The sequence below is a fragment of the Myripristis murdjan genome, chromosome 21 (assembly GCF_902150065.1).
Source record: "Myripristis murdjan chromosome 21, fMyrMur1.1, whole genome shotgun sequence".
NCBI classification, from domain to species: Eukaryota; Metazoa; Chordata; class Actinopteri; order Holocentriformes; family Holocentridae; genus Myripristis; species Myripristis murdjan.
Genome location: NC_044000.1, coordinates 6,244,012 through 6,271,973, shown reverse-complemented (window position 1 = coordinate 6,271,973; position 27,962 = coordinate 6,244,012). Strand labels below are relative to the sequence as shown.

Below are 27,962 nucleotides of genomic sequence, written 5' to 3'. Positions count from 1 at the left end.
CTTTTAGGGGGGAGGTGTTATGAGTTGTTTTGGTAGTACTGGAGTTTTCCCCCACAAGAATCACCTTGCTCGTTCAGAGCAAGTGGATGCACCTGTGGTGTCCACTCCCAGCTGAAGGTCTGATTAATCAGCGGGGCTGGGTGGATATATAAGGGGCAGTTGCTTCTCAGTTCAGTTGGTTTTTTTGTGAGTGTGTGAGAGAGCCAACACCCTCAGTTGGCTCTCTTGGAATTTAGTAAGGTCGAACTGATTTTGTGTGCTGTGTGGGGTTTTTGTGTTTTGTCCTTCCCCTGGTCCACTGTCGTCCACTCATTTCTTTTACTGGGTTTTTTTTTGTTGTTCTATCATTTTGATAGATTTAGTGGGTGGCAGGGAGGAGTAATATTCCCTTGCCACCTTTTAGAACCCAAGGCCCAGTTTTGTTTTTCATGCAGTTTATGTTAGTTTCCCCTTTGGCAACCTTTGTTTCTCTAGTTTATGTTCTACTTGGGTGGGGAAACGTAACAACACACACACACACACACACACACACACACACACACACACACACACACACACACACTCACACTCACATTTAGATGGCTGGGCCACACCTGTGTGTGATTTTCAGGGGATCACATGCTGTCCTGAGCACTGAACGGTGACAAGCTGTGAGGAGATTTATAGCTGTGATGAAGAGACGTCCCGGTGCAGGACTGGTGTATCAGTTACCTCCTCACACACACCACTTTAAAAAGCGTTGTGCATCATAAAACTCCTATCCACTCCATTAATGGGAATGAAGTGCCTCTTGGACACTGTGTGCATGTGTGTGTGTGTGTGAGTACACTGTGTGTTTATTGCATCGACTGCACTAGTGTGTGTGTCACAGTCCCTGTTAATAACCGCATCTATAAAATGAGGATTTGACTGAGCTTGGACATGCTTGGGTTCTGGATGGTTTTTATAAGCTTGGCTGGGTTACACAGCGTGTAGCTCATTTTCAAGATTGTTGAAGTCATCTCTTAATAGATTGTCATTAAGATTTAAGCTCGGCCTTGTCCAATTGTTCCCCTGTTTAACCTTTTGTTCCATAAGATTAGAACTGGGTCAAAAGATAATGTGATTTCAGCGGTGCCTGGAGCAGGGACCGGGTTGCAGTTTTCACCCTGGACGCTTCAAATGAGCCGTATTGAACCTGTCCAGACCAAACACAGAGACGCAAAAACTGTATTTTCATTTCAAACTTTATTCCCCTACATGGCTTTCAGAACGGTGTAGTTGCTTTTGAAGGAAAATAGTGGCATGTGTTTTTTTTTTTCCTTAAAGGGATAGTTCACCCATTTTGAAAAATGGTGATATTATTTCCCTTCCCCCTCTAGCTGTTCTGTAGCACAGTAGTGGTGCTATCTTCCTCTCATTGTTACTGAGTGCTGGATACTGGCTGGATGCTCCGAATGCTAACTGTTAGCCTCCTGCCATTGAGATGGACTTCCCCCCAGCTAACACAAAATAGCCACATTTTGTCATATCTATGTCTTTCAATTTATTTGTCAACTGGGGCAAGTGGAATATTATGTAAGTAAATATTAAAACTAACCCTAATAACAAAAGGCATGCATCCCAGTATGTTTAGGGAAATGAGAACAGGGCGTAGATAACAGCAGTGATAGTGGGACTGCCAAAATGACCAAGCACAAGTCCAGGCATGTATTTCCACTGTGTGTTTTCTTACATTAACTCGCAAAATAATCAGAAACATTTGGCTTTGTTTGAATTAGCTTCTCATTATTATTTATTTGGTTTTGATTAATGACAGAGAAAGTATGTGTTTAATCCATCGCATGCATCTCTCGGCCCCTTTCTGTCTCTCATCTGGGAACACTTGACAATTATGGCACATACCATTGTACCAGCAAGTATAATCACACAGACATGCACACAAACACACAGACATAGCTTTGGTGATGACTATCTTCTCATGACCAACTTTGGCGGGGCATTTGGTGGAATATTCTTCATAAAGTGTGGTATGTAAGCAAACCACAGCTGGAGGAAAGCTCCTGTTATCTGCAAGTTTCCATCTTCCTTACTTTGGACAGAGAGATGTACAGTATGTGGCTGAAACGGTCTTTTTTTAAAATTTTATTTTACTCAAATTTAAATATAGACCAATATATGTTTTCAACCTCTGATTTGACACATTTGCTGCATTTAAATTGCACAGTTATTATAAAATGAATCGATACTTCTTCTTGCTGTCTATGAAAGCTGAAAGCCTGCATTCTGAAGTGTAAAATGTTTTGATTATATTCCATGCAAATCTGCATGAATATGTACACTACTATTACCACTGTGACTACGGCAACCCATTAATAATTGTTTTAATAATTGAGACTTTTAGTGACTCACAGTTGAATTTATGTTAAGAATTAAGACAAAGGTACATTAACCTTTTTGGATTGAAAATGGACAAATGTAGAAATGAAAATATTGGCATTAGTTGTACTATTGTCCCAAAAACAAGCCAACAAACAAACAAACAAACTCATGTTCGTCAGTGTCAAAGTGAAAAGCCTCAGTTTTATCTTTTCTGTCCTCTTCTCCTTTCTGTTGCACCCTCATCTGTCCTCCTGTTCTCTTCCCTCCACATCTGGAAACAATGGCCTGAATACATTCTTGGTGTGTAAATCCTCCTGCTGCTTTATCAGAGGAGATCAGTAGGAGAGAAGTCATAAAATATGAAAGTCATAATTCATCAGATTGGGTAGCAAGCTGCCAAACTGTCGAGGACATTTCTCGGTTTGTGTGTGTGTGTGTGTGTGTGTGTGTGTGCGTGTTCAAGCATATATTGTATCAACATGCAAATCAGCACTGTTGTGATAGATACTGGTCAATAGTTACAAACTAGACTAAATTTAGCTGTAATCTTAACTCAGATCTTCTTTTCAGTGACAGAAAGAAAGAAAGAAAGAAAGAAAGAAAGAAAGAAAGAAAGAAAGAAAGAAAAAAGACAAAGAATAAACCAACGTTTTCTATTTTGTCCTCTTCCCTCTGCCTCTCCCTGCCCGAAAGTAAAAAGACAGAAACAAAGAATGAAAAAAGGAACTGAGCTTTCTGAGCGACTGATTCTGTCCTCTTCTTTTCTCTCCCCCTCCGTCTCTCCCTCTGTCTCCCCCGCCCCCGCCCCCGTCCTCCTCGTCTCCCCCTGCAGGAGGAGCAGGAGACCAGCTACACCATCCTGCGCGCCCGAGGCTGCAACGTGACTCTGAACGGTCTGAAGGCCGACACCGCCTACCTGCTGCAGATCAGAGCTCGCACCGCCGCTGGATACGGAGCCAGCAGCCCCAGCTTCCAGTTCGAGACCAGCCCCGACTGTAAGCTCCCCACCAGTCAGAGAAAAAAAAACAAAAAAAAACCCCAAAAAAAACAAAACAGGGTTCTTCAAGGGTTTGGATAATGGTTCTATATGGAACCACAACTACAGAAAGAATCCTATAATTTGTTAAAATACCCGGCTTTTTGTTCTGAAGAAGTTCCTTTCCTCCAGCTGGTCTGAAGCATTGTCAGATGTTCTCAGAGGTTCTTTGCAGCGCAGACCCAAAGAGCCATGTGATGGTTCTGTTTAGAACCATATTTGTTAAGAGTGCAAAGTGTCATCTTTTCAAACTCTTTTAAGATTCCGTTTTACACTCCGGATTTAATTATTTATCTTCATTTCTCTTTCATCATTTCATCACTTATCTTCTCTCATTTGCTTCTTGGTTTTATTACCTTTTATTCCATGTGACCTACTTCTTCTTCTTTTTTATTGCAAAGAACTTTGTAAAATGTTTGTAGATAAGCACCATGTAGATAAAGATTCGTATTATGATTTATCACAGGGGGTCAGTATGGCACCATAAAGGCTTCTGCTGTAGCACAATGCTAAATAACCATTACTCAGTACTATGCATAGAAATTATAATTACTTGTTAAAAAGTATATCTATAGTTATATTTCCTGAATACATCTCCTAAAGTTCCTCTCTACAAGGGTTCTTTCCAGCACCACGCTGTGGTCCACGTATAAAAAACCACCGGTTTCTTGCTATGTGGGGCCAATATTGTCATTTACTGTATGGATTTGATGTGATGCTGCAGCCATAAAATAGTTGGCTTTGAATATTTCATTCTGTACAAGTCTGATGTAGATTTAATGAACCTGCAGGCGGCAGATATCGGATAGGGATGTGACATTGTCATACAGTGTGGGAAAAAAAAGTTCTTCTTTCTAAGTTTGAAGTTATTTCAGGAGAATTTGAAGTGAAAATTGGATTTCAAAGGGTTAAGATTATCTTGTCATAACAAAAAAGTTAACATCGCTCACTCCCTGTCTCTCTCTCTGTCCGTCTCACAGCAGCCTTCTCGATCTCCAGTGAGAGCAGCCAAGTGGTTCTGATTGCCATTTCCTCCGCCGTGGCCATCATCCTGCTCACTGTGCTGCTCTATGTCCTGATTGGCAGGTCTGTCCACCAATCACAAGACTCGGTGCTTTGGTTTGCTTGCCGCCCCCTCCTAGCAGAGATCCGTTTGCTCCCACCCATCCCAGATGAAACAGATCAAAATCACATGTATATGATGTTAGCATTACATTGGATATGTGTGTGCATGTGTGTGTGTGTGTGTGTGTGTGTGTGTGTGTGTGCGCGCACCTATAAACGCCACAGTGCGAGAGCTTCGATATTTGACCCAGCACTTGCAATGCCATTTTCCTTCCTTCTCTCCTCTGTATTTGCTGTTAAGGACAACATGAGAACTGTGTTTATGTGCATGTATGTATGTGTGTGTGTGTGTGTGTGGGGCTGATGTTGGCAGTCAGCGCTGTTCAGAGAGAGTATAAATCCATGGCTCATTATAAGACTTACTGATCCTCTCTTGGCTTATAAGAGTGGGGAGCAAACTGGATTACACATGCACACACTTGCAGGCACACACACACACATACACATCTATACGCACACACACACACACACAGCTCTCAGTACCCTGCAGCATCTGAGCCAATGAGTGAAGTCTTATAGCAAAATGTGGCACTACTTCTGACCTTTCTCTGTTTGGATTGGCAGGTTTTGTTGCCACAGCAAATCCAAACATCCCGATGAGAAAAGACTGCACTTTGGCAACGGCCACTGTAAGTACTGGACTCTGTTTTCCCCCTCGGCCTGGCTCAGCCTGTCCTCTCTCCACTCTCCGATACGTTCCCTAAACAGCTACCTAACCTAAAGCTCACCTTGGAGACGGCTGTGTCTCGGGGTGTTTTCACACCTACAGCAGACAGCTCCGAGCTGTTATCGCTGTTTTCCCCCTTTCGTTGGGTTTGCTCGGCCACATGAGAGCGCAGCACTTGGACCGAGACCTTGTTGTGAGAGGGAAGTTTCCCGGTCCATTTCCAAACCAACCCTGGGGCTACATTTTGGAGGGAGAATTTGACCGAACTGTGATCCCACCCAGCTAACATGGAGCGCTGTTTATTGTGGGTGAAACAATCTCTAATTGTGGGTTAAGGATGAGTTTTTTTTTTCTACCACAGAGGCAAGTCCTTTCCTGAACCAAAGTTCTGACCAGTGAAGGAAATGACTGCTTCCATGTGGCTTTGATTGATATATTATGATTTGCTATGCAGAATGTAACTGATCCAGTGCATAAAAGTGCCCAAGTACAAACGTGTCCCCTGTTTTGGACCCAAAGCAAATGGACTACAGGTTCAGCGTCTTTAACTGTGCCGCTCCCACGGGTGCGTTTGTCATTGCAGCGCAGCCGAACTTTGCTCAAACCCAATGAACTTTATGGTAAATTCTAGGGGAGATTCCAAAGAACCCAAATAGTTCCTGCTATATCCCAGGGAAATGTGTATAAAATGCACAAGACATCTACAGTAAATGCTTTTTATCTGATGTAATGCTGCAGCCATAAAACAGCCGCATGGCTTTGAATATTTCACTTAATGTAAGTGTGACGTAGCTTCAATGAAGCTTCGACCAGAAAATAAAGAAAATTTGTGTACTATTGTCATCCAGTAAGGGGAATTTTTTTTTCTAACTTTGAAGCTACTTAACCCTTTATAGGGCACTCATTGAAATACTTTGAAATTCAAAAAAAAAAAACAACAACCCTAGACTGTTATTAGAGAACATGACAGGACTTTATTACTTCTATAAAATTTTTCTAAAATTTTCATTTTGTAATAGAAAATCAAAGCCATTGAGATTGGTCAAATGCCACAATCATGTGACCTGGGATGTAGAGCGATCTTTGCTGATTGGCTGGGTGAAGACCAAATGATTATTGAACTAACTGAGACAGGGGATGGGCCTGATATGTAAAATTTCTGAAATTACCAAAAATAGTCACTTGCCCTATAAAGGGTTAAGGGGAAATTTAAGGGGGAATCAGAGCTCAAGTGGTTAAAAACACCTTTATTCTCGCCTCCCTTATTCCTTTTCCACCTCTGCTTATCGCTAACTGTTTATGTCTCCTGGTCTTAGGTCTTCACTTTGAGTCGCTAACTCTAACTCGTCCTTTTTTCATATTTAAATGTCCTGCTCCCATTCACTCAGCATTTTGTTGAGACTGTGCATCAGACTATCTCACAAAATGTTGAGTCATTCCTTGTTATCAAGCGAGTATGTGTGCGTGCATGTGTTTGTATCGCTATGCCGGTGCCAAATCAGCTGTACAGTGGTGAATGTGCTTGCATCTGACCATCCATTTTCTGATTGGGGTTTATTTGAACAAATAAAAAGAGCTGTTTTACTTGGAGCCGTGCCATATTCTTCAACTCAACAACATCTGTAATCCACTGTTGTTGTAACACATGATTTGGTGTATTTACTGGCTCTCATTGGCAGTCCACATGTCCCGACCTGCTGCTTGATGTGTTGAGTGTGTTTTGTGCTGACTTGCCTCACTCGACTTAGTGAGACATTAGAAACTGAATATTTTGAAAACTCCTGGCTTGAGAGGTGTGATGTTTTCTTCTTCCAGGGCTCTCATTATCACTCGAACGCCTCTCGCTGTATGTTTGACACTCCAGTTTGTGAGGTGTTGGCGGAGTGCTAGCGAGGTGATATGTCGTTGACACAGTCAGAGGACAAACACACACAGTTTTTGTTAATTGAGGCACCGTGCTCTCTTGCCCCTGCAGTGCGTCTGCCGGGCATCAGGACATACGTGGACCCGCACACCTACGAGGACCCCAGCCAGGCTGTGCACGAGTTCGCCAAGGAGCTGGACGCCTCCTGCATTGCCATTGACAAAGTGGTGGGAGCAGGTGAGAAGGGAAAATAAATAAATAAACACATTCCCAGACCATCCATAAAACCAAAGCTAACCAAAAACACAATGGAAACTACAAATATTCAGTTTTAACATGTTTAAACCCAGGCGCCTGTGTTTTAAATTTAAATTTAAATTGATTTATTTATTTATGGTAACTTTAGTTCAAATGTATATAATACCTAAATACATATTTTTGTATTTTTATTTTATTTTATTTTATTTTACTTGTGCTAATTTTATGGTCATTTTGTGCTAATTTCCTGGCATTTTTACTATTTATTTTCTATTTTCTTAGTCTTTCATTTTTTTAGGTTATTATTATTTTTTGTAATTTTTCGCTTTTTTTTTTTTAAATGCAGCAATTTTGTGGTCATTTAACTGTAATTTTCATTTAATTCGATTTTAAATACAACATGTTTTTGTCACAAATCAAATGAATTTGCTTGGTGCTCAAGGGTTAAAATCTTAATTTTCCTCAAACACAAAATGTTTCCAGTAATTTTCAATTTCAGTTTCATGTAGTGCATTTTTTTTAAGGAAGGTGATGAGAAAGGGAGTAGGGTTGATAAGTGAATCTAATGAACTTCAGTCATTGTAGAAACTTGATATTGTGCCCTCAGAACTCAATTGATTCTCTTGAGCTTTCTTTAGCTTTTGACTATTATTAACTATTAAATTCCCTGCACTGTAAATGAGATGGAGGAGGAAATTCCCATAAAAAACAGGCTCAAATCAGCTGACAGTAGGCCTATACAACCGGGTGATGAGAAAAGAATGAACTGTGGTCAGTGCAGGGATGTGAGGTGAAAACAGGCCCTATCAAAAAAGAAAAAAAAAAAAAAAAAAAAAAAAATTAAAAAAATGCCTTGAAATAATCAAGTAAGGGATTTAAAAAAGTGTGCTCAACCACTAGCACAAAACAGACATCATCAAGTCATTCAATGCAAATTAAAAACTAAAACTAGATAAATGCAAATGAAATGTGAAAATAATGATAATAAGAAGGAAAACGATAAAAAATATTATTATTATAAAATTGCCTTTATTTTATGGAGTGCTCGTCATCACCAACATTGCAAAGGCTTTATTTATCCCTTTATGGCATAAAAAAAAATGTGCGCAAAATCCAACACTAAATTTTAGAATATGGCGAATAAAACTATAACAACCCCAGTGCTTCCATATATATCATATCAAGTCTCAAGCACACTATTTCTTCTTTGGCAGCGTGTTCAGGCGACCAAAGCACATGCCAAATGCATAAATACGCTCAAAGTGGACGAGGTGCACTGGTCCAACATATCTGCATTCCTGGAGACTGCAGCAGGCCATGACAGTCAGTTGTGTGCCATATAAAGCACAGCTGGGAATGAGAAATCATTTAACGCCCCAGCTTGTGGTCCCTTCTTCCCACCACACCTCCATGATGGAGGGCGAGATGGAGGGATAAAAGCATGGACGGAGAGGAGGAGGTAACTCACTCTCTCTCCAGCTGGGATATTGGTTTACACCCCCTATGGCTCTACTCGTCCCCCCTTCCCTCCTTACTTCCCTCTTTTCCTCATTGTACCTTTTTCTCTTCATTTGGCTTTCGAGACAGACATAATGACTGTAAAGCACAAAACGCTTTGATTCCTTTTAGGATTAGACCATTATGGGTTTTAAGCACCTCTGGTCTGAAGCTTCCAATGGCATTTTCTGGTGACATCTGTAATGTGGCTATTTTAATGACACTAAAATTCTCCACTGAAACTCAAAATGCTATATTAGAATCAATTCAAATTAAAGGCATAGTTCACCCATTAAAAAACAATGTGATATTATGTCACTTCCCCTCTACCTGTTCTGTAGGACAGTAGTGGTGCTATCTTCCTCTCATTGTTACTGAGTGCTGGATACTGGCTGGATGCTCCAAATGCTAACTGTTAGCCTCCTGCCATTGAGCTGGACTTCCCCTCAGCTAACATTCTTAAAAATATCAGCCTTTATCCTTTCAAAGAGGCTTTTACATCAAATTAGGAATATCACTTTTTGAAACTAAAATACACTACTGACTGCATATGGACGATAATTTTCCTCAAATTACTGCTGAAAACTGTATTTTTTGCTGTATCAACATTCAAAAAGATCCGGTACCTTCTGCACTTCTTGTATCACTCCGCATCAAAGGAGAAGCAGCCACCACAGAGGTTGATAGCTTAAGTTGGCCATCGTTTGTTCCCTTCATTGAACACAGTTACACATGTTGGATGCATAAAAATAGCTGGCAAGTAATGTGCAGCTTCTCCTTTTCCTAGGCTCACCTTTATCATACGGTTCACGTACCTTACAGGCAGGTGGTTATGTTTAAGAATTGGAAGTCCACCTCAATGGCATCCAGCCAGTATCCAGCACTCAGTAACAATGAGAGGAAGATAGCACCACTACTGTCCTACAGGACAGCTGGAGGGGAAGTGAAATAATATCACATTTTTCAAAATGGGTGAACTATCCCTTTAAGGTTTTTCTGCAGACAACTAGAATAGTATTGATCAGTTATAAAACAAAGCTGGTATCAGTAAGAACCAAGATAAGAAATTGGTAGTCTTACCCTCAATTTCTCCCTCTGCTCCTACAGCCCATTCCTTTTTTTCTCTATCCTCCCCTACCTCTCTCCCAACATGCTCTCTCCTTGTCCTACCCTCCTCTTTCTCTGCACCCCCCGCTCCTCTCCTCTCTCCGTGTACTCCCTGATGTCTTGAGCAGGAGTGCAGACGGGAGGGTAATGCATTGTGATTCATGGCGAGTGCAGACAGAGTAGATGGAGGCTAAAGCACACAGCACATAACGGCAGGCCGGTCTCCCGAGTCCCACCAGGCCTCCGCGCTGTAAAGCTGTCAGAACGGCCTCAGAGTCTAATACCCGACTCCACACCGGACTACATTACATTCTACTCTACGGTTGTCATGGTGCATAGTTGCGACACACCGCATTCATCTCCGTGTTAGGCTGAGGCTGATATATTGGTCCAATATTGGCTTTTCTTTAAAAACTGGATACAGGCCAGTCCGGGTCCTCCACCTCCAGAATACATTACTATTACCAGTATTAGCATCATTTTGGATTTCAGTTTGGTGTCCAATGACGGTTTAAATGGACTTTAAGAGGCTTTTCCACCTTACCCAGAATAATATTACTTAAATTGCTAATTATTTGAATTATTAAATTCAAAAACAGAATATCAACAGAAGATACGGGCCTTCAAACAAATCATATTGGTGGGATCTTACCCAATAACCTCGCTCTCCGTCCACACTGGAGTACACTTCAATACATTTTTGATGGGCATAGCAGAGACAAAGTACATTTATTTAGGTACACACATTGCCCATACATCATTCAACAACGCATTCTGCAATAAGTCTATATTTATCTGCACTGGAAAGCTGCTACTGGGAAGTGTGTGTCGATTGTTAAGCCAGAATGACTGTTTTACCTGCTGTACTATTTAATTTCGTCATTGGCATTTTACATTGTCCCTGGCAGGGTGTTGGTGGGCGTAGGCTAACAACAGGTTTGCCATGGAAACTAACATCCTGGAACAGAGCTAGGTTAGCCTAAGTGTAAGGCTTAAAGTGATAATTCAGATTCTCACCAATTTAGTATTTGCTGTTCCATCGTCCAGTGCAATTCATTCACCAAGTTTGGTCCATTAACTCCTTCCCTGCTGCAAGAACAGGAGGAACATCTGATATGACTGAAGATGACGCACACGGGAAAGCAACGTGATTTTTAGCAGTGACGCTGAAAAAGAAGAATGCACATCACCCTTTTGGTTTCACTTTAAAACACTCTTCCAAAATGCTGTACAGTGCACTCCCGGTGCAGCTCTTGCAACAGGGAGGGCGCTGATGGACACTCTGTTGAACACTTTGTTACTTGACACCACAACCATGCATTTCACATCTATTTCAACACGAGAAAAAGTGTGCGCAACAGCTTCAGTGGAACATTAAAACCAGGAGCCGTGACACGTATAATTTACGTTTTTGCATATCAGCTCTACTGCAACTCACCACCCATCTTTGTGTTCCTTAAAGCCACATAAGGCTCACTACACAATATACAACATACCTCTTCTTCCTCCAGCCCTGCCTCAATCCCCATCTGTCTTCATTAAACACGTTAACAAGACTTTGATCCTCGTGCCAAGTGGTGATTGTGTGTTAGAAGACAAAACACATGCGGCACTCTGCTTACATGGGTCAGACCTTAACATCAAAGCGGGATGTGTAGCTCTATTCAGCACGGCTAAGGTTAGCATCCCCAATCAAGCCTTATTAGACCAAGATCTTCTTTTCGGAGAGTGACCACATGAAAAGGTCCACCAGTCTGACTCGTCCGTCCGCTCGTGAGCGCCGGCAGAACATAGCGGAGAAGAAAAGAGCAGGCGCGCTTCGGTATTTAGACAGGTTGTAATTATTCTAGCTTAAGTTCTTCCAGACCCGGAGCTTCGGTCCAGAGTTTGACCCACGCTCTCTGATCCAGAGCTGCTATGGGAAATGATTGCGCTGGCCGGAGAGGGAGCCGCACATGTCTCGGCTCTGACATCACCGTGCACGAACACACACTCAATATGCATATACATTGTGGAGTAACACACACGCGCATGCACAAGTGCACAGATGTACTACACACTCCGCTCATCCTCTCCGGTCCAGCCAAGTCCCTGTCACTGGCTGTAATATGGCTGGCTGCCTTTGAAGTGCCTAGAAGACTACAGTACCTAAGAATACACTCACACACACACACACACACCACATGGTCTCCTCACCAGCATGGAATGATAATTGGTCCCTCCCAGAGTGGAAGTTGAGTCACGGTGGGTTTGAATACGACATGGAAAAGAAAGGTGAAAGGTCACCATGCAGCGGGTTCAGTCTGGAATCTGTAGTTCTGGACTCGGGTGGATCAGTTTCAAAGCTCTTCACTATGCACGCTTTCATTAGCCCGGACTGTTTTGATACACAATTAAGCGATGACTCCTCTCCAAAACTAATAAATGTATTGCCTGATTAATGACTGCGCATGAAGCGGTAATCAGCAAGATATTTGTTTTTTTTTTATATATTATTGCAGTGAAATCTTTAGTGTTCAGATCATTGATGCGGTCATTCTGCACTGCACTTGCCGTAGATCGCTTGCCAATCAAGTCATGGGAACGATGGTAAAGCCTTTGAAACCTGAGCACGTTCACTTGATTTCTTACAACAACATTATCAACTTAAAATTAAATCACAAGTGACTTACAATCAATCAATCGCCTTGAAATACACTGTCCTTTTCGACACAGCCGATTGCAGATTCAAAAGCGACTCCTCACCAGAGCAGTCGATGACTCCTGTTGCATCCTCCGCCGTTCTGTTTTGTGTTCAGGTGAGTTCGGCGAGGTGTGCAGCGGTCGCCTGAAGCTGCCCAGTAAGAAGGAGATCTGCGTGGCCATCAAGACGCTGAAGGCTGGCTACACGGACAAACAGAGGCGGGACTTCTTGGCCGAGGCGTCAATCATGGGACAGTTTGACCACCCCAACATCATCAGGCTGGAGGGGGTGGTGACACGCAGTAAGTCCGCACACACAACTCAAACCAGGGCATTTGAAGGAATAAAATGCGTATCAGTTGCTGCTGTGCAAGTAGGAATATACTTTTAAAGGATCATTTAGACTTTAAACCTTCCGCTGACCTCACCGGGTGATATTCTCAGGGCAACAGTGGTGTTTAATAGGAAAGCAAATTTCAGCAATCTAAAACAGAAGTGTTAGCTGCAAGGGTTCAATGTCAACCTCCAAAAATAAATCAACAAAGGCTTCTTTGTAGGCTCGGTGATTTGCAGCAATGTTGAACAAACACACAGGGAGAAATCCATCATAGAAAAAAAGGGACGGCACACTTGTTTCTCCCATTAAGCTCCACTGTAGCTGCAGCTTCTCTCTGTGTGTGCGTCGCGTTGGAAAAACAGAATTCCACCCTAAAACAACAAAACAGCACCAGAACCACAAGGTGAGCCACCCCGTCCTTGTTTTCAGAGCGGTGTGAGTGTGTTTTCAGGGTGGAATACTCCTTCAAGGGATCTGCCAGGTTACATAAAGGTTGAATAAAGAGAGAATAAAGCGGCAGATGAAAGCGCTGCATGCGTGTAATCTCAGTGCAATTTTGAGTTACTGCAAAACTGAATTCAAAATGTATTCAAATTTACATAAATGATAGTCCATTTGGTGAAAATTTGAAAACATTTTAATGGGATAGTTGACAAATAATGTAGAAATTTAATTTATTTATTTTTGTATTTAGAATGCTGTACAGTCTATATTTTGTCTTTAATGGAATATCCCCATGATGCCATGTCTATATGTTACATGAAACAATAGAGTAGAAAAGAATAAAAAAGAATAGAACAGATAATCATATGATTTGCATTCATGTTCCATCCTCGATAAGGTCTCTCTGGAGAGTCTTTGTAGCGATTCCAGATTCACGGTGTCTTTGACAAATGGGTCCAAAGTGTCCGACACCTTTGCAAAAGACTACAGGAGTTTTATTGAGTAGCCGGGGTGTAAATCTCTGCAGATCAATGCGCTCTGATCAAAGCCTGTGTCCAAAGCGAGCATAAATCCATAAATCCATATCTCTGACTCGCTCCCCTCAGGGTCTCTTTATGAGACTATCATTAGCTCGCAGACGGCCTCTTGAAAAAGGAGGGGCTTCAGAAACAGGGAAATAATGAGTCTGAACTTTGTCGCTGTAAGTGGGCCTGGCCCCTGCGTCTCCCCGGGCACTGGGCTTGTTAAGTAGCTCTGCTGCTCTGCTTATTCTAAAGAGGAGAGTAAAATACCTGCAGAGCTTCCCCTTCTTCCACTGTGGAGCCCTCAGGTTTTGTTCTCTCTCAGTTTGGCCCATTTTGCTACAGTTTTTCTGGTCTCCCTTGTACAATCCTGACACCCACCTATACATTCAACTCAGTGGTAATATCGGCATTATTGTTTATCAGAAATGGCACAAGTACACAAAATGACATGCTAAAACTTTCCAGCCATTGAGATAACTAAGGAAGGTAGCAGGACATGGAAGGTGGGACGTGGGGTGTGTGTGTGTGTGTGTGTGTGTGTCCAGTCACTAAATAGTTAACCCCTATTGCAGTTTTTGGCAGCTTCTAAAATTGACTTGATTTATTTCAAAAACATGGGGAAAAGCCAACAAGTGAATTAGGAAATCAAAAAATAAAATAGTCAAAAAATTTAAAAAAAGTAAGATCATGCCCAAAATGTTACCAAAACTAGAAAAATATTACTGGAAAATTATAACATAATTTGTCATTACTGAAAATATACACAATATTTCAAATTAAATTAGATAAAGACAAATATAATTACAACAAATTTACCCCAAAATTAAATCAAAACAAAACTAAAAAAAAACAACAAAAAAACAAAAAAAAAAAACATGAAAAACAAATTGGGTTCATTTTGTTCAGAGGTCGAAATACATACAGTAAAATAGATAGTAACCTGTTGATTTATGTTTATGTTAAAAATGTCTTTCTTCTGAACATCCTGTCCCCCTCATTTTTGAAATGATGGGTCCGTCCCGATCACAACATCATGCTTGCCCATCAGCTTATCAGTGACTTATCATTATTAAAACAATAAATGAGGCTATAACATTTGGATGCAGTAGCCTCCCAGGGTGCCCGTGCAACAATAGGGCTCCAATCTCTGGTATTGTTGGCGTTTTCTTAAGACAAATTATACAAAATGTGAGCACAGTTTCATTAATTCAAAAGCGCGACACAGCAAATTGAGAGCACATAAAAGTAAATCATACACACATTTTAGGATATTGCACAATTTACTGGCAAATTTTATTGCATTGTGAAGGGCTCCATACTTTCCTCTACAAACAAGTCAGAAAAAATGATCACATAATTTCCAAATCTGCTTGCTTTTACTAACATGCTTTTACTTCTTGATGTCGTCATTAGAATCTGGAGTCGGCCAATTACTTGTATTTCTTCAGTATGATATTCCATTTATCAACTTAATGGTTTATTCATTTTCCAGTCATTTTGGTTTGGTAAATTGTACATTTTTTGTCAACTAAAAAAGAAAAACAGTCAATGTTATTGTGCCCCCTTCATCTAAAATTAAGAAGTTTTTCTTTTTTCTTTTTTTTTTTTTTTTTTTTTAAAATTAAAACACACACATGCATGACACCAGAAAAACAACTCCAAATCCCTTTTCATCTAGCCTTGAACGCAGTCCATCTACAAATGTGGAGAGAGCTTTTTATTTGCGTAATCCCTCATCACATCGGGAGTGTGTTTATCTAATAAATCTTACAACACTCTTCCTATTAGCGTCCAGCCGGTGAGGAATGTTATCAGTAATCACAAAGGACTGTGGTTTCCTCGCTGGTTTCAGAAAAGGATGAAGGGGGAAGCCCAGTATCTACAGTAGTGTAGTGTGTGTGTGTGTGTGTGTGTGTGTGTGTGTATGCGTACATGACTTTTGGAGGGATACCCTGAACACATGTGCGTGATTCAGATCAGCAGGAGTGCTAGGCATGGCTTTAAGAGGTCCATTTGATATGCTCTCTCTCTAACACACTCTCTGTCTCACACACACACACACACCGCTGTAGGGTGATTTATTAAGCTGCTCCTGTTAATTCTTAATAATCCTGAGACTTTCACACCTCATTTACCTTGCTGCTGCTTTTGGCTGATCCACAGGCTGCATTTTTTGCAGACATGCACCCCCTCACACACATACACTCATGTACTCTTTCTCCCACACTCGCACACGCACGCACACACACACACACACACACACACACACACACACACACGCATGAACTCACACATACACTTGTATTCGCAGAACAAAGGGGCTCTGGGGCCTTTATCTCTGCTGCCAGTGTTGAGAACAGAGAGAGAGGGAGAGGGAAGGGAAGAGGGCGGAGGACAGGAGGGAGGATAGGGAGTGTGTGTTCCCGTCTGCGACTATAAAAGCCGTCCGCTTTGGTAAACGGAGCGATCCATCATGGCCTTTTAGGTGTGGGGGTGGGGAGGGTTGTTTAACAGTATCTATGACTGTGTTTAGATGATGAGGGGGTTTTTAATAGTGGGAGAAAGTGCTGGGAATTACTTGATTCATCCCATGCTGCTCTGGGACTTAAAGCAGGGCTGCAGTGAACCAGCCTAAACCGCCGGAGTTTGTACTTGCTCAACAGTTTGGCACCATTTTATAGTCTGGCATTAAAACGTTATCAGGAGCTGCATTTCCATAAATCATACAAATGAATTGCAAACACCTAATTAAATGATGCAAAAAAAAAAAAAAAAAAGAAAGAAAGAAAAAAAAGAAAATCAAGCAAATTAAGGTGTGTTTCCATAACATCTGTTTAATGAGGAACAAATTTAATGCATCAGGCATCCAGCCTCCTATCTGTGGGAACGATGATGGAGCGTTGCTACAGGCAACCTGTTTGTTGGTTGGCTTCGTGGCCCAGTGAGCCCTGTCTCCTAAAAATCGCATTCTCATACAACTAAACTGTATTCCCAGTCACCTTTTGAGGGGACTGCCCTGTTGTCTTGGATTATGATTGTTTTTAACATATCACAAGAATTTTTGTAATCCCATAGTTCCAAGACCGCTCTATAAGTGTAGTCTAAAAGCAAAAGTAGAGTTTGTGTCTTGCAAGCATTAAATTACAGTACATTACCTTGACTAAGTAGTTTTTAATGCCTAAATCTAACCTTTTCACTAACCTTAACCAAGTAGGTTTTTATGTGTAAACCTAGCCTTTCACTAGCTGTAAAAAAAGTATTTTTGGTGACTAAAGTAAAGAAGATGGCTAAAATGGTGCCCGGCATGATACACTAGACAAGTTGACTAGAAAATTATTTGTCCATGAAAAAATATGTTCCCCTCTAAACCTAAGTAAGAATGCAGTTTAGTTGAATAGTTGAATTAAACATGATTTTTAGGAGGCTGTGTTGGCCTAGTTGCACAATGATCATGCATTTTTGTATTCATATTTTCAGACTTTAAAAGACCACACCAGTGATTTTAAATGTTTGGCCCATTTACTGCAGTTTAACCACATTTTATATTCCAACAAACCATTTTGTAAATCATGCAGCGGGTACAACATTTTTCACAAATAAGCAAAATCCCTCTGTTTTGAATTTTTGGTTGAAACGACCGCCTTAAAATGTTCTGCCGCTGCGGCTAACAAAGTCATCACCATTCATGAACCACAGAACTGATAACTGGCGGTGGAAACCAAACGTTTCAGTCATCGAGACACCTGTTGAGTTACCGCCATGATTGTAGCTCCATCTGAGGTCAGAGGTCAAAGAACAACCAGGTCATGTGATTAAAATATGCACACGTCCTGTTTTTCTGTTTTTCTACAGCAAATGTGTTTCCATCATAATTTTTTTTCAAAGGATATCTACTTCAAGCAAGCATACAAACCTTTAGTTTCACTTTTACCAGCCAATTAATTTTTTGATATGGCAAAATGCACATCAAAATGGGGTTATGGAGATACATAATAACATAGCGAGTTGGTTCAAACTCATTTAAAGGTGCACCACACCAAACGGAGCGTTGATTGAAGTTGAGGGACTGCTTTGACTCGTGTCAGCTGAGTTTAAAGGGTTCTCATCTCAATGAAATTCTATATACTGCACGTTTAAGTTATTTGAAAAACTATCAGTGATTATCATTACTGATTTTTTTTTTTTTTTCATTTAACCCTGTGATGATCACAAACTGGAGCTCACTTGCTTTAATATGTCAGTTGTGCCAAATAAGCTGGGATTGCAGTAATAATTTTTCTGCAATCTGATTGGTTCATTCTTGCCAGACAAGATCAATCAATCCGGGCAGAAGCAATTAAATCCATTTCAAATAGTAATTGAAACCATATTTCAGATCCGCTTCGATCTCTTAATTAAAATGCGGTCCAGTTGGGAGGGAGCCGGCTCTCAGCATTATTAATATAAAGTTTATTTTTGCGACCAGGGTAATAAATGTGTTTTCCCTTTATAGCCGCTCCGGTCTGCCCCTCGACGGCGGCGGAGATGCCCGTCTGTCTCGCCAGATGTGGGGAGGGTTCACATTAATGCACGGAAGAGGGAGAGAAGGAGGGATGATGTTGAAAGAAACATTAAAATGACAGAATGAAAGGGCAGAGAGGGAGGAAGGACGCACTGATGGGAATGAAAAAAAAAAAAAATAAAAAGCCGGAGATCAGTAAAGAGTTACAGGGGAGAGACGGGAGTGCAAAGCCACAAAGATGTCGTGACACCGATGCTGTTCATTTAACAATGGCTGATTTAAAGTTTTCTCGGAGGGAGTTTTTTTTCTCTCTCTCTCTCTGTTCCCTGGTTGTAAACCTTTGCGTTGGCTGTAGTCTGATCAGGTACAGATGATAGCGGGCAGGGTGGATTTACAGCCAGATCCTTCGCTGGAATAAAGATGTCATCTTCTGACAGCTGACCTGCTGGGACCCTAAAACTATAACTGGGATCGTTTCATTCTCCTGAGTGTGTTTGTGTGTGTATGTGAGTGTGTGTGTGTGTGAGAGAGAGAGCGAGAGAGAGAGAGAGAGAGAGAGAGAGAGAGAGAGAGAGAGAGAGAGAGAGGGAGTGGAACCTGGTCCCTATCATGGCTCATGTAGGTCTGCTTTAAGTCAAGTTAAAACCCTCCCCATATTCCATGAGCTGACTCCATGTGACTATACTAGTTTGAGGGAATAAATCCAAAATCAATATGTTGGAATGTCTATGTTTTTTCTTTCTTTTCTTTTTTTTTTTTGGTTTTGGTGCAGCTGGTTGTCTGGTAGTTCTGCAAACTGAATGATAAGATGGCTATCACATGACCAGAGACTTCAATCTTCATCTTCTTTGCAGGTAAACCCGTGATGATTGTCACAGAGTACATGGAGAACGGATCCCTGGACAGCTTCTTGAGAGTAGGTGTCACACACACACACACACACACACATACGCTAACAGAATGGACTGTGAAAAGACTGCACATCCAGCACTTTATAATTGGGATTTGCACTTACTTTGCACCGTGCATCACACTGGGTAGCTAGTTTTTGTGAGGTGATGTGAGGAGCACACACTCTGTGACCAGTTTTAATACCATCAGGGGTGGAAGCAGCTAATTACATTTACTTGTGTTTTTGTGTACTTGTACTTTTTTGAGTGGGTAGTGGGTAGTTTTACTTAAGTACATTTTTCCTGAGGGACTAATAAACCCTATCTCCTACAGAGTACACATAGACCTTCTTCACAGCAGCCATGTTGACATTAATGAAGGTTCAGTGCCATTCAGGTCTAACAGAGCCAGGGTCCTGCTGATGTTCATGCTGATTCACTGGAAGGACTCTGCTGAGCATAAATGCAACAGAACTTGAATTAATATCATGAGTAACGCCTGTGTTTACCTGCTATTTAATGCCGAAAACAGCTGCTGTGAAAAAGATCTATTGTGCAAGCTCTCTGTAAGCATCAGAACCTGGACTGTCATAAATTCTTTTTTGGTAATTTCCAACTACAATGATACAGCCTACTTTAGCCTCCTGTCCTTTTAGAATTGTATGGAAAACATCACATCTGACAAAGTTATTGTTTCTAAAAGTAAGTCATTAACATTTATTCTGATTATGTTTTAAATGAGCTACTTTGTACTTTTAGTTAAGTAGATTTTTACAGTAGTACTTATTTATCATTTCACTTATCTATTCATTCATCATCATCTGGTGAAGATAGCAGCAAAAAGCTAAGAGTTACTTCTAGCAACAGTACTTCTACTTGTGGTACTTCTGGTGCTCCTTCCAACACTAAATACCGCACGACTTTCCAGTCTGGTGAAAACATAAATCCTTGTGCTACAACACGCTACCAAATCCAGCATGGAGATGAATCATATTTCTTCCTTTTTCCATCGCTTGTTGTGGAGGATGTGAAGACAGTCATAATCCTCACTCAACTCAGAAACACGTGCAGATAATTGTGGAGTACCTGTATGTCACTGGGTCCATAGAAAGCTGCACTCCTTTTTTTTTTTTTTTTTTTTTTTGTGATTCCGAAATGTGAAATAATATGAGCTAAAAGGAAATTAAACAACTTCAACAGCATCAAAAGGGAATTATATTGGCATCAAAACTGGATCAGGATTGCAGACAGGTGTAGACAGACTGTAGTATAGTATAAATATAATCACAGGTAAGTGCTGTTTCAGAAATAAGACATATATGATTTTGTTCAGCGCAGAAAATCACGCAAGTGTGCAATTTTTTTTTTCCTCTATCAGACAGTGGACAAATTAGACCCTTTTTTGGGCTATGCACTAATAATGGTAATGGTACCTATTAAAAAAATGAGACACAAGAGATCAAAGTCCTGAACCCTCATATTTGATCATGCTCATTTGTGTGAGCTAACTAACTGCAACTCAGTGTGATCTCCAAACTCAGCAGTGATGTCAAATTGTAGCTACAAATGACCACATGGTGCACTGTGGGAAATAAGAATGAATGGAGCTGTAAATGGTCTGTATGTTATTTTCTCAGTGCCTGACAGGTTTAAATGTCCCTCATCATCATTGCTCACCATTATTTTTCAGCAACACCAATGGCCTTTATAGAGGCTTACGGTTAAAAAATTTCCAGCAGCACAAAAGTTGGGTTCTGGGTTTGGCAGATTTTCATTGTTACTGTTGTCACAGAAATCCCCATGGGATTATTTTAATGGATATCAAAAAACCCCTACAAGTGATTTTGCCTGCTGTATTATATGTTTCAGCTCAGGATAAACTGGGGATTAGTAAAAAACGGTGTCTAACGTGAGCTACTGAAACATCATACTCTCAGTTCTAAGCTGGCAACTCGCTCAGATGTGTTTCTTCTCCTCTGAGTGTTAACAAAAAACACAGAAAAGACATAAAAAAATAACATTAATAAGAAGGAAAAAAACAACTTTGGATGAGATTGTTCTAACTTGCCACTTTCATGTTGCAAAGTCTCATAGTCTTTAAAGGTGCACTTGAAGTGAGGATTATTTAGGCTCAGCCAACAAAAACAAGTGGAATAAGCACATCATTTGAAGGCTGGCTCCACATGGTTCTAGCCTGGCCTCATAAATATATGTGCTTTCACATTTTTTTGTCATTTGAGTCTAAATTTCAATCAACCCACAGCAATTTTGTGTAGTGCACCTTTGAGTTTCCCGGGGCAGTGCACATTAATCAACATTTCCAGAGATGTATATATGCCACAGTTAGCCAAGGCTGACTAATTTTCATCTCTAGTCCCTGACCAGAATGTAAAAAGGCTACACCTAAAAAAGAGAGTAAAAAAAAGAGAGAAAAAAAAAACTACAATGCATCAAGTGCCAAGTATATTGCATAATCAATTGCATTTGGTGCATTATACATTATAAGACAGAATAAGACTGCCCCTTCCCCTACACACACACACTCACAAAGGACCAGAGTCACTTCTATTCCGGCTCCAAACCCTCTTCACTGAACAGCCACCTACCAGTCAGCCAATCACAGGCCACGCAGCAGCCACATGGTGGGATAATTTGGACTGTTGACAGCGCAGTTTCTCTCGTTTCAGAAATCCCCCGTCCCAGCCGTTCTCGCCTGGTGTTGCCTCAGTCACGCTCCACACACATGAGCTAATTCAAGAGCCATTCAGTTTAGTTTTACAAAATGCAAAGTGCAGTAATCCACGATTTTTACTGTAACACACTGGTCACTGTGTGAAACCTAAATTAAATTCCCTTTATGTCTTTCAAGAATATTGAAAAATATCGATGTTGTGTCCAGTGAACAAGCACTTTATGTCAGTCTCTTTGAAAAGAGCATACACAACCAAACAATATGTACTGTTTTCATCACCAGTTTCAAAGGCGAAAGTTTCATGTTTACATTTTTATAATATTTTTACATGTAATTTTTCACATTTTTAACACTATATATATATAATATATATATATATATTATATATATATTATATATATATATTATATATATATAGATAGATAGATAGATAGATAGATAGATAGATAATTTTTTCCATCTTTCTTTTCTTTCTTTTGTACCGTAAGAAGTCTTCATTTTTATTTTGTTATATAGTTTTCATGTTATTCTCATAATTGTTTTCTGTACTCACATGCTAAGTGGACTCACTCACCAGTTGGGAATCTCTGCCCTGTACTGCAGTCATTAATGAGTCAGGAAAAATCATGAAAACAAGTTGATTCTCAGTGAAAACACTGGAACTGCAAATCCTGATCATGATCTCACACCACTGGCAGATTCTTTCACTTGTTTCAAGGATAATCGAGACTCGAGGAAGGAAATCGAGGAAGCGACATGTTGAGATGGATCGTTTTAGCAGTTGAGATACGTCAGCCCCGGTCTCCATACACAGCATATCAAATGGCGAGCTTTTTTGAATCCCCACTGCTCTTCAGGCCAGGAATGACTTTTTGTTCCCTGCCATGCCTCCGTCTCTCTTAATGAGAAATTCACCCGCCTCACTGAAATTAGCCACAGCACAACAGCCAAGCCACAATACTAGATCAACAGGAGAAAAAAAGATTAAGTCAACACAGGCCTGGCATGAAAGCATCTGCTCTGAAGCCTGTTTTAGCCCTTTTCCACATGCGTCTGCACAGCATCCAGGCTGATCCAGGAGGAGGAGTAGCCGCTGTTTCCTGCCAGTTTCCCAGAGGCCTGCACTTCATCACTGGAGATGTGTCATACTTGCAAACACACACACATGCAAATTCACCGCTTATTCATCGCAGCTCATGTCCGTGTTCTGAATGTGGAAGCTTTGAAGTAACTAAGCCAGGTGGTCTGGCCAGTAATTGCTCCAGACTAAATGGGAGGTGAGCTGGGCCTGCTCGCCTTTTCAAAGGAAAACACACTCCTCTTCCACTGATCTCACAAGCGATGCAGTCTTTGACAACCACAAGGGGAGCAAACTCACGGGAGCAGCCATGGCTGAAAATATAGGGGGGCAGAGGAATATAAGCATACACACACACACACACACACACACACACACACACTCACACACACACTAGTGCTCGACTAATACGGGTGTCTGAAGGTGAATTTCAAAATGTATTATTTATTCAATAGACCACGAGCCCATTTACAGTGTCATTATTCTTACTTAAGACCTAAGACAAGAACCCCTACCAAAAAAAAAAAAAAAAAATCCCCTTGTTTTTCCCCCTGATTGATAAGACAAGGAAAAAAGGGTATTTTTTATTTATTTATTAATTTATGTATTTGGTTCTTGTCCTTAGTAAGTCATATTTGTACAGCAATAACTAGGCCATGTTCAGTGTTGGGATCCAGGAAAATAGGCAACCAGGTAAAATATAATTTAAAAAATATATATAAAAATAAAAAAAAAATAAAAAAAAAGAAAGAGAAAGTGCAAAAGTGCAAAAGAAAGAAAAAGAGAAAGAAATGGGAAAAAATGAATGGAAAAAAGTTTTTTTTTTTTTTCCCCTTCATGTTTCAGCTGATTTAGCATAGGTTGTGTTTTTTTTCCCATACTATACATGAGCACATTTTCAAAAACTAGAGGATGTTACCTGAGGTAAATTGGTGAATTAAAAAAAAAAAAAATAATGTTGGGCTTTAAAGGATTAAAATGAACCATTTTCAAGCCAAAAGCAAAATCTCAAAATATTATTCAATGTTCCCTCTAGAATTGTATTCCTAATCAGGGTGGAAAGTCCTATGGAAAAGCATTTAGCCGGATGAGAATAATAACATATTCATGGGTACTTGCCTGCAATCCAATCAAAACGTCTCCTCAGCATCAATTTAAGGGCTTTCCAATAAAAAGCCCATATATCAGCCCCGTGCTAATCAACAGCTTGTCAGAAGGGGGATTTGTAGCCACATCTCCATTCAGGGAGCAGAAACCCATCTTACATCACTCTGACAGCTAATGTGGTGTGGAAGCAGAAAAACATATACAGTATGGTGTCACTTATCCCTGTAATTCCAGGTTTCAGACACCCTGTAGCGGGAACACACACGCACTATCTTACCCACAACTTGGCGGTTTCGACTTCCAAGCTTGGATATTACGATTTTGTTATGTCTTTTTTGGCGTTTCGCTGCTTTTCTTGTTACCAGTGGCATTTTGTCATCCCGTCTCCGTCTTCTTCTCTCCTCAGTCCCGCTCTGTTTGTATTCGTTCCCCATCCAGACATCAGCAGCAGATCACAAGACATATAGGATTGCTCACACACACTCGCCAGTGTAAACCAGTGTAAACACTCCCTCCTGCCAACTCAAACAGGAAAAAAAAAGAGCTCGCAAATCTGTTTTGTGTTTGAGTTTGTTTACGTCTCCTCCCGTCTGTGTTCCATGGCTGCGCCTCACCACTCTGCTGCGGACATTTCTGCAGAGCTAGAAAAAAAAAAAATCCCAAAGATAATCCAAATGAGATCATCTAGATTATCAGCATTATGAAAAGATTTCTCAACAATTGGATATAGTGTTTTTGTGTGTGCTGGGAAGATAGATATTGTCTTAGCTTGTAACAGATGTTTTGCACCTATTTCATCATTTTGATGATTATATTTTTTCATTGTTTCTCTCTCTCTCTCTCTCTCTCTCTCCCTCTCTTTTCCCCTTTGAATTTATAAATAAAGGCAAATGATGCACATAACAATACTCACACAATGGCAATATGACAGTATAGACTCATAAAAAGATGGGCAAGCCCTCCGCCTCAAAAAACATCAAAATGGATGGATGGGATCCCCTCAGTCATTCAAAAAATTCAATCGAAAGTGCCAATAATTCATAACTGAAAGATACATATGACAGGTAGAGTGTACTTAGAGTTTTATATAGTCCCACTCTTTGCTGCAGCATTTTTTTTTTCCAGTTCATATTGTGCTGAGTTACTGTTTAATGGTTTGTAGCAATATTGTTTATTTTTTTCCCAAAAGAAATCGGCTGCACTGTGTACTTTTAAAGATACGTAAATTAGTTCTTGGACGAGTTTTTAATATAAACATCTTACCCAATAGAGCGATTGTATTTATTATCTGGGGAGAGATTTCACCCAGAAGCCCCAACATAATGTTTAGTAAGGTGTTAGTTTAAAGTAAATGTTGAGTGGTCATTACAGATTCTGCATCCGTTTGTGTGCCGGAGAAGATAACGGATATTTTCTGCCAATCTTACAATTTTTTATGGGTGGAGAAGCATCTGAGATGGCATTTAGACAATGCAGTAAATTGAAACTAACTATAATACAACATTCTTTCATGCTTGTGTGGAGCCAGAGCAAAATGTCACAGAGTTCAGGTCAAAGGGCTCCGCATAGACAACTCGTGTAGTGGTGATTAATTACACCATAACTACGTAATCAAACTGTATCATATCCATCATCAGTTCTATATATCAGGCCAACAGTTATTTCCATACATTGCTGTGTGCCGGGCGTTGGGATTTTTCACAGTTGAGCTGCAGATGAGAGGGGGAATGTCAGAGGTGCTTCTTAAAGGTTAATGAAAATGCTATGGAGGCTAATGTAGAAAGGTCCACTATATGCAAATAGGCAGAAAGGTCAGCCTGCCTCTGTCTGTTATATAAGTCTGCCATTAACACTCGGCTTCTCCTTTATTTATGTCTTTATTTCCGCCTTATTGTCCCGCCACATAGTTATCTCTTTCTTTCTTTCTTTCTTTCTTAGGTGTTTTAACCAACAGAGTTGTTTTTTTTTTTTTTTTTTTAGGAAATGAGGACATTTCAGCCGGTCCTCGGCAAATTCTGGCTTATTGGTTAAGGTTAGGGTTAGGGTTAGAATTAGCTTTAGGTTAAGGTTAGGGTAAGGGGTTGGGTCAGGCATGCATTGGTTATGGTTAATATAGACTATAATGTCCTCTAGAGAGGACAGGAGGATAGGGAAAGGCTGTGGAAGGCTGTAAAAAAAAAAAAAAAAAATGAATGGACATGACTATAATGTCCTCTAGAGTGTGGTAACCGAGCCTGACCCAAACTGGACATTCTTTTTTTTGTGTGTCCGAATCGACCCGAGCCCCAGATTTTGTTTGTCCTCCGTCACAAGGACACATTTACTGCCTGAAATAGCCTACATGTTGCCTTCAGCGTCAACATGTGAACCCCAGCACTGTACAGGAAGCTGCCCAGAACAGACAGTAGGACCATCATTCTTCACTAAAATAACACCGATGTGACTGAACCTGACCTCAACCTAAACATAATTTCTAAATTTTAGTGCGAATCTGGCCCCAGGTCCCGTCGGTATCCACACTCTAATGTCCTCACAAAGACAGAAAGACAAGAATCCGTGTGTGTGTGCATGAGGTGGACAGGGGCTTGTTTTTTTTTTTTTTTGTTTTTGTTTTTAATTGCAGGCTGGGTTGATGATGTATTTGTCAGTTTATTAAAGACTGCTAAGAGTGAAAGTCTCTCTCTTTCTTTCTTTCTTTCTTTCTTTGTCTCCTGCAGAAGCATGATGCCCAGTTTACAGGCATCCAGCTGGTTGGCATGCTGCGTGGCATCGCCTCAGGCATGAAGTACCTGTCAGACATGGGCTACGTTCACCGAGACCTGGCAGCTCGAAACATCCTGGTCAACAGCAACCTGGTGTGTAAGGTGTCCGACTTCGGCCTGTCCCGAGTCCTGGAGGACGACCCGGAGGCTGCCTACACCACCAGGGTGAGCTGAGAACACACACACACACACTCACACACAGAATTATGTTTGGGACAGCGTTACGCCATTGCATCCTTGCTTTTATTCAAAACCAGGATCAGTCTGTTTCCTCTCCTATGAGTGATCAGGAAAGCCGTCTTTGTATGTTTTAATATATTCATTGCTGGATGAAATATACGTTGCAGAAAGATACATGATTATAAACACATCATTTCTTGCCTCTCCCTTATGGAAAGTCTGTTTTCTGCATTGGAATGAAACAAAGCAGAAATGAGGCTACAACTTTTCCAATAAGATGGCAAAACAATAGGACAGACCTTTTTGCATGTCCTCAGTTATAATAGATTTTCCCCTATTGAAAGCTTGCTTTCTGGATTGAAAACAAAATAGCATAAACTTGAATTTGGCTCAGATTTGGTCCGACCGCAGTCGAGTCGATGTCAAAATTCAAGAAATTACAAAGTAATTTAATTCTGCAATGATGCATTTCATGTGTAATTGGGCTATTAATGGTTTTTAAATGCATTTTAAGGCTTTTACATTTGGCCGTAAATTCTTTCCAATACAGAAAAAAAAAAACTTTCCATAGGGAAATATCAAAAACTCAAGCCCTGTTTCGGTTTCATAATTCCAAGAAAGGAAATGTCAAAAGGTGCATATTTTCATTTTTCAGTCTTATAGTAAAAACAGGATAAGGGGCTGTGTCCTCTGTGTCCTGTGTCCTCATTTCCATTAGGGAGAAACAAGAAATGGAGCCTTGTTTTGTATCTATGAAAGACACAAGGAGAAATTGAGTGTTTTAGTTTGTTTGGTTGTTTTCTCATCTGGTTAAAAACAAACCAACAAGAAAACAAATTATTACCTTCTC

The 27,962-nt window shown here is 40.5% G+C and overlaps 1 protein-coding gene across 3 annotated transcripts in view; it reads left to right on the top strand.

The window, feature by feature from the left end:
* The window catches only part of epha3 (eph receptor A3), a 166,681-nt gene that overhangs the window by 114,508 nt on the left and 24,211 nt on the right, over positions 1–27,962 (top strand). For all 3 annotated transcript variants that reach the window (XM_030080617.1, XM_030080619.1, XM_030080618.1), the window contains exons 7-13: positions 3,194–3,356; positions 4,378–4,483; positions 5,087–5,151; positions 7,165–7,290; positions 12,714–12,899; positions 19,258–19,319; positions 26,888–27,097. In XM_030080617.1, coding sequence (XP_029936477.1) covers positions 3,194–3,356; positions 4,378–4,483; positions 5,087–5,151; positions 7,165–7,290; positions 12,714–12,899; positions 19,258–19,319; positions 26,888–27,097 — 918 coding nt within the window. The remainder of the gene's footprint in view (positions 1–3,193; positions 3,357–4,377; positions 4,484–5,086; positions 5,152–7,164; positions 7,291–12,713; positions 12,900–19,257; positions 19,320–26,887; positions 27,098–27,962) is intronic.